The sequence below is a fragment of the Nerophis lumbriciformis genome, linkage group LG03 (genome assembly GCF_033978685.3).
Source record: "Nerophis lumbriciformis linkage group LG03, RoL_Nlum_v2.1, whole genome shotgun sequence".
Taxonomy (NCBI): domain Eukaryota; kingdom Metazoa; phylum Chordata; class Actinopteri; order Syngnathiformes; family Syngnathidae; genus Nerophis; species Nerophis lumbriciformis.
In genome coordinates this window covers 66687990-66701283 of record NC_084550.2, presented here as the reverse complement: position 1 = coordinate 66701283, position 13294 = coordinate 66687990, and the positions used below count along the sequence as shown (strand labels likewise).

Below are 13294 nucleotides of genomic sequence, written 5' to 3'. Positions count from 1 at the left end.
AATGATAATACAAGTATGTTTAATACATATAGTTAATATTGTTAACAAGTTAAAGGTGTTTAAAGATAATGCAAGCATGTTTAACACATATAGTTAATATTTTTAATAAATTAAAGGTGTTTAATGATAATACAAGTATGTTTAATACATATAGTTAATATTGTTAACAAGTTAAAGGTGTTTAAAGATAATGCAATCATGTTTAACACATAGTTAATATTGTTAACAAGTTAAATGTGTTTAATGATAATACAAGCATGTTTAACACATATAGTTAATATTGTTAACAAGTTAAAGGTGTTTAAAGATAATACAAGCATGTTTAACACATATAGATTCCTTTCTTTCATGAAGACAAGAATATAAGTTGGTGCATTACCTGATTCTGATGACTTGCATTGATTGGAATCAGACAGTAGTGCTGATAACGTCCACATTTTCGAATGGAGGAGAAAAAAAGTCCTCCTTTCTGTCCAATACCACATGAAAGTGGTTGGTTTTTGGCATCTTAATTGTCCAGCTTCTGTACTACTTTGTATACACTTTACAAGAAATACATTGTCGGCAAACTCCGTAGCTTGCTAGCTTGTGCACGCCAGCTTTCTGAGACTCTTATTTTGTTAGCGCAACTGTGCAACTGTGCAGTCGGTCTTTGGAGTTTTGACGACAGGTACGGCGCCAGAGTCTGTTGAAATAAAGTGTTTCTCACCTTCCAGTTGGTAATTTTAATGAGCTGGCAGCAGCCAGCGTCATCTCAGAAGACCCTCGGGTGCCGCGAATGTCAATCAAGTGACGAAAGTGACGTCATAGTGAAGATTTATGATCGCTCATTTTCAGGACTATTTTTTTAATGCCTGGCTGGTGATCGACTGACACACCCTCCGCGGTCGACCGGTAGCTCACGATCGACATAATGAGCACCCCTGATCTACTGGGTAGAACCGTTGATTAGACCGTGCACTGCTGCCTCCTAGTTGCACGCTTGTGTATCGTTCTAACAGAAATACTAGTCATGGAAATCTCCTCTGCTGCCGAGCTACTATTTGACCACAATGATGTACTTTTTCCCCCGAGTACAGTACTACAGTCGGCACATACACTGCAAAAAGTCAGTGTTCAAAAACAAGGGAAAAAAATACAAAAATTAGGGGTACTTTATTTGAACTAAGCAAAATTATCTGCCAATAGAACAAGAAAATTTGGCTTGTCAAGACTTTCCAAAACAAGTAAAATTAACAAACCTCAATGAACCCCAAAATACCTTAAAATAAGTAAATTCTCACTAATAATAAGTGCACTTTTCCTGGTAGAAAAAAATAGACCTTTTTGCTCAATATGTTATAAATGTTATAAATATTCCCCCTTCATAATGATATGCGCTCGGCATCATGATTTTTTTTTTTCATGCTTGAAGTTAGAAATTATTACTTTAAAAAAGTAGTTTTATACTTGTGAGTGTTGATGACACAGCTTTGCATCAGTTGATATTCTAGTTTCAAGCATGTTTTACTCAATATAGGTCATCAAATCTCAGCTACAAGCTGTCATATCTTACTGAGATCATTTAGGAGCAAAACCCTTAAAACAAGTAAAACACTAACATCAAATATGCTTAGTGAGAAGAATTATCTTATCAGACAGAAAATAAGCTAATATAACCCTTATTTGAGATATTTAATCTTACTAAGATTTCAGTTTTTGCAGTGTACAAACTGCACTTGTATGATTGCCAATCCTTAATCCTGCAAATGTCTCTGATCTTTTAGGTGTGTTGTCTGTTTCTCTTCATCGCTATGGGCATCTTCACCTTCTCAGCTCTCATGCACTCCGTGGAGGTGGACCAGCCTGGGACGCCATTCAGCAGCATCCCAGATGCCTGGTGGTGGGCAGCGGTGAGGAAAAACCTGCGAGTTTGTCGAGTTCTTGGATTTGCCGACTTGCAGTACAGTATTTTTCCGACTATAAGGCGCACTTAAAATCCTTTTATTTTCTCAAAAATCGACAGTGCGCCTTATAACCCTGTGCGCCTAATGTACGGCATAATTCTGGTTGTGCTTACTGATCTCGAAGCAATTTTATTTGGTACATGGTGTAATGATAAGTCTGACCAGTAGATGGCAGTCACAAATAAGAGATATGTGTAAACTGCAATATGATGGCAGTAAACAACACCAAAACTTTAAACGTTCCATTGAAAATATAGAACATTACAGACGGCACTCAAAAATCTGTCAAAATGTTTTAGTACGACTTCGGTAAGCTATGAAGCCACACCGCTTGATTGATTGTCGGCGCATTAAACATACAAGTATTACTATGATGTGTGTATAAGGACCGCAAAATGGCACCTATTAGCAGACATATTATCTGGTGTTGTTTCGCAATATTATCCAAAACCAACTTTTCTTACCTTCTGTTACCTGCTGATGTGTATTTCGGATCTGCATAAGTCCTGAAAATGTGCGCGCGTCCGCCATTGTAGTCCGTGTCAACGCCGTAGTCATAAGGTTTTTCTTTTTCTCTATCTTCTTATGTGACATTCATCTTCCGGTGTTGCCATTTCTAATATAAAGTAGTGTAAAGTTCTTACTTATATCTGTCAGTAAACTCGCCATGAAAGCGCTAAAACATACCGGTGTAGTGAGTTTACATTATTCACCCAAGGAACTTTAGTTATCGTCAGTCGGAAGGTTTTTCACAGGACACATTTCTGGCGTTGTTGTTGCATTATTGAACCACGGATGAGGAAATGCTGCTCCGTTATTGATTGAAGTAAAGTCTGAATGTCATTAAAACAGTTAGCTCCATCGTTTGACACTTCTTTCACTCGCGTCCTTGCACGCTACACCTCTACAACAAAGATGACGGGGAGAAGACGCTGTCGAAGGTGAGCCACGTAAATAAGACCGCCCACAAAACGGCGCATCCTAAAGCGACTGTCAGAAAGCGACTTGAAGATGATGTGTAAAACATCATCTATGCAACATTTTGACCAAAGAACCACCATTACATGTTATGTAGACCACAAGGAAGTCTTTTACATTTAGAAAAAAAAAATCATAATATGACCCCTTTAATGCGCCTTATAATCCGGTGCGCCTTTTGTATGAAAAAAGACCTGAATAGATCATTAATCGGCAGTGCGCCTTTTAATCCGGTGCGCCCTATGGTCGGAAAAATACTGTAGTCCTTTTTTCCATTTTTAAATAAGGCCCAAATTGTCAAGACTTGGTTCGGGGTGTGTGCTTTTCCGGGATGCAACGGAAAGTTGGCTCGTGCGAGACGGGAATGAAGGTACATGATTTATTATTATCAAAAAAAGGAATAAATGAAAGCGCGCACAGTGGCGGAGAATAAACTATAAAACCAAAAGACTATAGCAAAAAGTACAAACAAAAAACACGCACAATGGCGGAGAACAAACTATGAAACCAAAAAGACTATAAATATGGAACAAAAACTTACTTGGCTTGAGGAATTGACATGAAAAGAAGTATCAGGCATGAACAGAGCATAAATGTGTTGTGAGGTCATCAGGAAGAACAACAAAAAATGAATGAACTTAAATACTATGGACATGATTAGTGAAAGCAGGTGCGTGACTCAAAACGTGAAACAGGTGCGTGACGTGACAGGTGAAAACTAATGGTTGCTATGGTGACAAACAAGAGTGCACAATGAGTCCAAACGTGGAACAGGTGAAACTAATGGGGTAATCATGGAAACAAGACAAGGGAGTGAAAAGACAGAAACTAAAGAGTCCTATAACTAAACAAAAACATGACTTAACACAAAACATGATTACACAGACATGACACAAATGACCAGTAATCATAATTAGTAATGTCGTTCTTCGTAACACGTTCATGTTCACAACTTCTACAGCTGTGAGGAAGTCAACTGTTTAGATTAGAACATAAACACATAAACACATTCACACTGAACAAAATATAATCGCAACATTTTGGGTTTTTTTGCTCCCATTTTTCTTTGGCTGAAAGATGTCACACCAAAGGCCAATTTCTCCTAAATATTGTTGACAAATCTGTGAGAACGCGGATTAGACAGCATGATTATTGTGTACCTCAGTCTGCCACTATAAAATGTGCAGTTTTACAGCATACTTGCCAACCTTGAGACCTCCAATTTCGGGAGGTGGGGGTGGGGGGTGGGTGAGGGGGGCGTGGTTGGGGCGGGGGCGTTGTTGGGGGCGTGGTTAAGAGGGGAGGAGTATATTTACAGCTAGAATTCACCAAGTCAAGTATTTCATATATATACATATATATATATATAAGAAATAATTGACTTTCAGTGAATTCTAGCTATATATATATATAAACAAATGATAAATGGGTTGTACTTGTATAGCGCTTTTCTACCTTCAAGGTACTCAAAGCGCTTTGACACTACTTCCGCATTTACCCATTCACACACACATTCACACACTGATGGAGGGAGCTGCCATGCAAGGCGCTAACCAGCACCCATCAGGAGCAAGGGTGAAGTGTCTTGCTCAGGACACAACGGACATGACGAGGTTGGTACTAGGTGGGGATTGAACCAGGGACCCTCGGGTTGCGCACGGCCACGCTCCCACTGCGCCACGCCGTCCCTATATATATATATATATATATATATATATATATATATATATATATATATATATATATATATATATATATATATAAAAATAAGAGAAATACTTGAATTTCAGTGTTCATTATTTACACATATACACACACATAAAACTCATCTACTCATTGTTGAGTTAATGGTTGAATTGTCCATCCTTGTTCTATTCTCTGTCACTATCTTTCTAACCATGCTGAACACCCTCTCTGATGATGCATTGCTGTGTGGCACACACAAAAGTGCTTTCATCAAATGCACTAGATGGCAGTATTGTCCTGTTTAAGAGTGTCACAACATTGCTGTTTACGGCAGACGGACTGCTTTACTGTAGACGTTCTTTATATTGTGGGAAAGCGGACTCAGGTCCGCATGGAGCTGGAGGGGGCGTGCCCTCCAGCTCCGCCTGAATTTCGGGAGATTTTCGGGAGAAAATTTGTCCCGGGAGGTTTTTGGGAGAGGCACTGAATTTCGGGAGTCTCCCGGAAAATCCGGGAGGGTTGGCAAGTATGTTTTACAGTACAGTGGAACCTCGATTTAGGAACGTAATTGGTTCTTGAAAATGGTTCGCCAACCCAAACGTTCGTAAATGAAACATATTTTCCCATAAGAATCAATGTCAACATGAATAATTGCTACTAGCCTCGACAAAAGTCACCATTTTATATAAAAAATGCACAATGTGAAGACACTATAATTAGAGATGTCCGATAATATCTTTAGCTTTAAAATGTAATATCGGAAATGATCAGTATTGGTTTCAAAAAGTAAAATTAATGACTTTTTAAAACGCCGCTGTACGGAGTGGTACACGGACTTAGGGAGAAGTACAGAGCGCCAATAAACCTTAAAGGCACTGCCTTTGCGTGCCGGCCCAATCACATAATATGTACGGCTTTTCACACACACAAGTGAATGCAACGCATACTTGATAACAGCCATACAGGTCACACTGAGGGTGGCCGTATAAACAACTTTAACACTGTTACAAATATGCGCCACACTGTGAACCCACACCAAACAAGAATGACAAACACATTTCGGAAGAACATCCGCACCGTAACACAACATAAACACAACAGAACAAATACCCAGAACCCCTTGCAGCACTAACTCTTCCGGGACGCTACAATATACACCCCCCGCTACCCCCCCAACTCAACCTCCTCATGCTCTCTCAGGGAGAGCATGTTCCAAATTCCAAGCTGCTGTTTTGAGGCATGTTAAAAAAAATAATGCACTTTGTGACTTCAATAATAAATATGACAGTGCCATGTTGGCATTTTTTTTTCCATAACTTGAGTTGATTTATTTTGGAAAACCTTGTTACATTGTTTAATGCATCCAGCGGGGCATCACAACAAAATTAGGTATAATATTGTGTTTATTCCACGACTGTTTATATCGGTATCGGTTGATATCGGAATCGGTAATTAAGAGTTGGACAATATCGGAATATCAAATATCGGCAAAAAAGCCATTATCGGACATCTCTAACTATCCATCCATCCATTTTCTACCACTTATTCCCTTCGGGGTCGCGGGGGGCGCTGGAGCCTATCTCAGCTACAATCGGGCAGAAGGCGGGGTACACCCTGGACAAGTCGCCACATCTCTAACTATAATGTGTTATATACTGTATATGTATCAAACCAACATAACAAGTGGCTCAACAGTCTCTTTTTTTTTTTTTACCCAAACACAACAACAACAGCTAGCTTAACTGTCAATGAGTTCGTACACACGCACACTAAAGTCCCTTTGGTGCACTTCAAAATGTTACCAAACATGTTGCTACAATGTGTCCTTCAATATTTGTGGCACTTGAACAGTCTGGGAGTGGTAAACAAGCATAGAGTCACCTTCCAGCCACTGCTAGCGTTAGCACAAACTCGCAGTGTAAGGCGGTTGCTGTAAGAAAAGTCCCCTCTGGCATGTTTTTACAAAAACGTCCGTTCTTACCAGAGTTAAAAACTTGCTAGGGTAGAAATTCCCCTTCTGTCATACTTGCCAACCCTCCCGGATTTTCCGGGAGACTCCCGAAATTCAGCGCCTCTCCCAAAAACCTCCCGGGACAAATTTTATCCCGAAAATCTCCCCAAATTCAGGTGGACTCAGGTCCTCCACAATATAAAAAAGCGTACCTGCCCAATCACGTTATAACTATAGAATGATGGAGGGCGAGTTCTTGATTTCTTATGTGGGTTTATTGTTGGGCAGTTTCATTAACGTCCTCCCAGCGTGGCAACAACACACAACAACAGCAGTCACTTTTTTGTATACCGTAAAGCAGTTCGTCTGCCGTAAACAGCAATGTTGTGACACTCTTAAACAGGACAATACTGCCATCTAGTGCATTTGATGAAAGCACTTTTGTGCGTGCCACACATCAATGCATCATCAGAGAGGGTGTTCAGCATGGTTCGAAAAATAGTGACAGAGAATAGAACAAGGATGGACAATTCAACCCTTAACTCAACAATGAGTAGATGAGTGTTATGTGTGTGTATATGTGTAAATAAATGAACACTGAAATTCAAGTATTTATTTTATATATATATATATATATATATATATATATATATATATATATATATATATATATATATATATATATATATAGCTAGAATTCACTGAACGTCAAGTATTTCTTATATATATATATATATATATATATATATATATATATATATATATATATATATATATATATATATATATGAAATACTTGACTTGGTGAATCCTAGCTGTAAATATACTCCTCCCCTTTTAGCCACGCCCCCGTCCCACCCCTACTACGCCCACCCCGACCCCCGACCCCCACCTGCCGAAATCGGAGGTCTCAAGGTTGGCAAGTATGCCCTTCGCTGATAAAATCCTTGAAGCGGCAGTTTTGTCTGAGCAGCCTCGCTATGCCGCACCAACGCTGTTAATGACGGCTCCACTTTTTAACCTTTTCCAAACACCCACAGCTTGCCTTAAATTGTTCTTCCAGGCTGGTTCCACTTTTAGGCATCAAGTCACCATAAAAATAGAGAGCCTTCTATCAAATGATAGCCTCAGAAACACTATCGCTGGCTAGCTGCTTCTCATTTAGCTACACTATTAATACATAACTGCCAACTTTTGAAATCAGAAAAACCTAGTAGCCAGGGTCCAGGGGCCGCAGGCCCCGGTAGGTCCAGGACAAAGTCCTGGTGGGGGGTTCAGGCTTCGCCCCCCGACGCAAAATGATTATTAGCATTCAGACAGGTTAAAATGTTGCTAAAACCATCACTTTTCTATCAGTCACAGTGACTTTTCAAAACAAAAATATTACAGCAAAAATCATATGGGTTGATTGACATGTTTATTCTGTAAGCTAACTTCAATAGTTTGAAATTATTTTGACAGTTAATGCCAGTTATCCTGTCAACCTTTCACAAGACTTCAATTTGTTAATTGAAAGTATAAACACTTTTTACAGTAAACAAATGGTAAAACAGTACTAAACAATTCCATTAAAAAAAAATTGGTGTCATTATTAACTTTCTGTCCAAGCTTGTATAATCTACTGCCTTGTTCAATTGTATAAAATATTCTGTGCCTAAAATTCACATTTCTATCACAATTATCATACTGTAAACATGGTAAGCTAACTTCATTAAAATTAATAGTCCTGTCAATAGCATGGAATTACAATTCAAATGTAGTTTTTTTGTAAGCCTTTCAAAAGAATTCAAAATATGAAAAATTAATGAAAATTAATTTAAGCCATCAGACACTTGAAAAGTGGCACATCACATCTCTAATGTAATCATTTTAACTTTTCAACAGAAATAGCACTGCAAAAATATTAAGGACATACTTCTGTATTTTGGTAGTTATGCTGTCAACATTTCACAAGATTTCTTCAACTTGGACTTGAAAGCATAAATAGTATAAACACTTTTAACAGTATAACAGTACTAAACAATACCAATAGATAACATTGGTGTCATTACCTTTTTGTGGCTAAAATCTGAAAAACGTTGAAAGTTTTCCACTTGTATCGCTAGCAACGGCATTAGACTTGTGTTTTTTTGTCCCAACGTGGTCTTTTACATCGCTAATTCCTCCGTGTCCGATCGAAAAATCTTGTCTGCACAAGGTGCAATTCGCGTAGTTTTCACCCTTTTTGGAACGGATAATTATTCCCGGATAGGCTTTTGAATATTCTTTACGGAATGACTGCAGTTTTCTTTTCGGTTTAAGACTCGTTTGCGATTTTTCTCCGGCTGATTCCATGATCGTTCGCTCGTTTGGAAACAATGCCTCGTGCTTGGCAGCGGTGCTATAAATAGCCTCGCGCATTTAAAAAAAATATTTGTTTTTAATTAATGAAAAACCGTATTTTTTATCACTGCAACCGTAACCCGGAATAGGTTGATGAAAACCGTACTAATTACGGGAAAACCGGAGTACTTGGCAGGTATGTTAATAACTTTTCCACATTGTCTTGCACTTTCTCTCCGTGTTTGCAAAGTTATTTAACTCCTTCGGCAAAGTCAGCAACCATATAAACGTCCTTTTTTAATAATGGTCGCAATTGTGGACTTGTTTCTTCCATATTTGTGAACCAGCCCGTGTTCCATTGGCGCCACCGGAGCCTTCTACTTAGGGTTGCAAAGGGGTGGAAAGTTTCCGGTAAATTTCCGGAAATTTACCACGGGGAAGTTAAGCTCGGGAAGTTTGGAAATATTGGCCATTTTTGGATTATTCAAAGTTGGACACCGTCCATGGGAATATATAGGAATTAATGGGGAATTACAATAATTATATATTATTGGACACTTGTCTATATGTTGCTGCATCTTTGTGGTATTTTTGACGTAGCTTTTTGCACAGTATTTGCAAATGTACATAGCCTTTCCGCCTACATTGGTTGGGGTGAAATGTCTCCACACTAGGGATGTCCCGATCCAAAATTTGGATCGGATCGGCCGCCGATATTTGCCAAAAAATGCGTATCGGCAAGGCATGGGAAAATGCCGATCCAGATCCAGTTTAAAAAAAAACTCCGGTCCGTGTTTTCCAACGCACAGATTTAAATAATACATTCCACTTTTCTGCTGCTCCCTAATTTCCGTTCCGCATTTTCCAGCACACTTTCAACACATCTACAGGTCTATGGATTCGCACGCAGTTGCTTTTAGCTGCTGGCATTACACTACAGGCTCTTCCCACTCCTTCTTCTGTCTCCTTCTCACAGACAGCAAGCGCACCTTCTTACACACGTCACGTCACACGTCACATACGTATACGGCCTCTCCCAGCAGAGAGGTAGCAGCATGGCTAACAATAGCTGTGATGCTAGCGCAGCTGCTAAGGTGCGCGCCTGCTCAAACGTCCTCTGCGCACGGCAAATCTATGCCACGCACAAAATCAAATAAAAAAATAAGCGCACAACAATTTTCGACACACGGACACGAGAGAGAAAACAGTTTTCGTCATCATTGTTCAAATATTGTGACGTCTGTCGAGACGCTTATCTCCATTCGGTGCCACACGTCCACACCATCAAAATGCCGAAGCAAAAATTTCCACATCAACACCGTATGAAAAAATTAGTGATTTTTTTAGTTGTGATTTCCTTCTCTGCATGAAAGTTTAAAAGTAGCATATATTAATGCAGTATGAAGAAGAATGTTTTAATGTAGACATGCAAGCCTTGAAAGAACATTTTGAAAATCAAGACTACATTTCCTGCAAATGGGTGCATTTCTACCCTATATTTTAACTTTAGATTTATTCTCATATCAAACTCTTTTGGCTGTCTTTTTGACACTTACATCAGGCGCCCCCCTCCACACCCTGGATTATAAATAATGTAAATAATTCAATGTGATTATCTTGTGTGATGACTGTATTATGATGATAGTATATATCTGATAGTATATATCTGTATCATGAATCAATTTAAGTGGACCCCGACTTAAACAAGTTGAAAAACTTATTGGGGTGTTACCATTTAGTGGTCAATTGTACGGAATATGTACTTCTCTGTGCAACCTACTAATAAAAGTCTCAATCAATCAATCAAAACACATAGAATCATCATACTGCTGTGATTATATGCATCAAGTGTTCATTCAAGGCTAAGGCAAAATATCGAGATATATATCGTGTATCGCAATATAGCCTTAAAATATCGCAATATTAAAAAAAGGCCATATCGCCCAGCCTTAGTTCAATGATGCCATTTCTGTCTATTTTGTGTTTATCCTTGAAGAAACAGGTCAGTTTCTTGTTACCAACCATTGTGTATTATTCAAACTCACCTAATTCAGCTGGCTAGTTGTTATCAAGAGTACTAAAACCCTTTTCAACATGATTCTGACAACTAAGTAGGCTAAATAACTTTAAACTTTAATACATGCTCGGATAGGCCAGTATCGGTCAGTATCGGTATCGGTCAGTATCGGTATCGGATTGGAAGTGCAAAAACAATATCGGTATCGGATCCGAAGTGCAAAAACCTGGATCGGGACATCCCTACTCCACACATCAGATGGTGCACGTGGCATTATTTTGTTTGTATTTATTTATTCTTGTAAGACACTAATTCAATGCCACACACAGATATACATATTCAGCTAAACAATTGGAGCAGTCTTAAAAATATTTTACTGATGGAAAAATGAATATAAATAGGCTTGATGAATAAATGAACACTCAATCAGCATGCTCAATCAAACTATAAGCTACATTCTTGTATGACAACAGAATGACTAGCAGAACAGAAGGCAGAGGAAACTACACGTTTGGATTTAGTATTTGCTAGTTGAGCCCAAATACACTAGTATTTGGGCTCAAATACTAGTGTGGCCTCTACAGCCCTGCTGTAGTGTGTAGCATGCTGGGAATTATCTGTGCATGTGATGGAAGAATGCACTGCACATGGAGGAATGCACAGTGCAGGGTTGGAATTCTACTGAATTTGCATTAAATCAGGTTGTTTTAGCTAATAATTATGCTGCAAGGATCTAGCATGTTGCATTCAATGTTTATTCCCATGGAAAGTTTCCAACTTTGAATATTCCCGGAATTTTGCAACCCTACTTCTACTCCTCACAAAATGTAACGACAGGGGCCCGCCTCTTTAAAAATGGTGTGTACAGGAAGTGATGTCATCAAAATGGCAGCCCACAAAGAGCTTCCAGCAACACACAAAAGGCATGAATAAAAATAATGAAGAGACCGCACACCGAGGCATATTTGGACTAGGGCTGCAACTAACGATTAATTTGATAATCGATTAATCTGTCGATTATTACTTCGATTAATCGATTAATAATCGAATAAAAGAGACAAACTACATTTCTATCCTTTCCAGTATTTTATTGAAAAAAAATACTTATTTGGATTATTGTTTCTCAGCTGTTTGTACATGTTGCAGTTTATAAATAAAGGTTTATAAAAAAAAAGAAAGAACATTTTTTTTTTTTTTAAATATATATACCGTATTTTTTTAACTATAAGTCGCAGTTTTTTTCATAGTTTGGCCGGGCTCCAGTGCGATTTATATATGTTTTTTTCCTTCTTTATTATGCATTTTCGGCAGGTGCGACTTATACTCCGGTGCGACTTATACTCCGAAAAATACGGTAATAAAAAAATTGCCTCTGCACATGCACATAGCATAGATCCAACGAATCGATGACTAAATTAAATTAAAACATTTGTATGCACGTATAACACTTAAGACCTTCAGTATATCAGTATGTGGAATTAAATTATGGAATGGATTAAGCAAAGCAATCAAACAATGTACTAATATGATCCACTTCAAGAAACTCTTCAAACTTAAAGTGTTTACAAAGTACAAAGAAGAAGAACCATGATAAACATTCTGAATTTATTTAACTCATCCATTCTTTCATTATTTCACTCACAAAATAATCTTACTTATCTCAACATATGAAATGTAACTTACTTCACCAATTATTATTTATTTACTTATTTTATTGTGATTACTTATGGAGTATATTGTGAATAAATTGAGAACAGGAAGTGAACAAAAGTTTTAGCAACTGTTATGTAAAAGAAAAGGGGTAGGATTAAATAAGCTCTGCTTCTTCCTACTCCTTTTCGAACATGTTGAAAAGAGAAACTGGAGATTGTGATGTATCATGTTGTATACTTGCATGTTCGAAATAAACTCAAACTCAAACTCAAATTAATCGCTAACTATTTTTATAATCGATTTTAATCAATTTAATCGAATTTGGACCAATTGAAACCTTTTGTAGACCAAAAAGAACACCAATAGAAGGTGTTAGGAGAGTTCGGGGTGTCAGAAAACCAATCAGTGTCTGGTGTCACATCTTTGCATAAAATTGTTAAGATTATGGATTGTGGCCTGTGGAACGCTGGTCCAAAGTTCCTTATTTTGTGAGATAATAAAAAATAGCGATCTAATCACTGTAGTATCGACCATATAATGATACTTTACGATTTTATTATTTGTATCAATCCGCCGACCTTGGTTTACATTCCACAGCTTAGCGGTTAGCGGTGCTTTTTTGTTTCCTCCTGCGGTGTATAGTGTTCCAGGTTTATCTTAGAAACTTTGTTTATCTGCCGCCATGGAAACTGGGATTAGTGCCTTGGACGTGGCTTTGCACCGTGGAGGGGCGTTAGCCGC

General features: G+C 38.2%; 1 protein-coding gene across 1 annotated transcript in view; it reads left to right on the top strand.

The window, feature by feature from the left end:
- The window catches only part of LOC133588751 (potassium voltage-gated channel subfamily V member 2), a 43164-nt gene that overhangs the window by 18402 nt on the left and 11468 nt on the right, over window positions 1-13294 (top strand). Inside the window, exon 3 of the mRNA XM_061941410.1 lies at window positions 1767-1892. Within this exon, the coding sequence (XP_061797394.1) occupies window positions 1767-1892 (126 nt within the window). The remainder of the gene's footprint in view (window positions 1-1766; window positions 1893-13294) is intronic.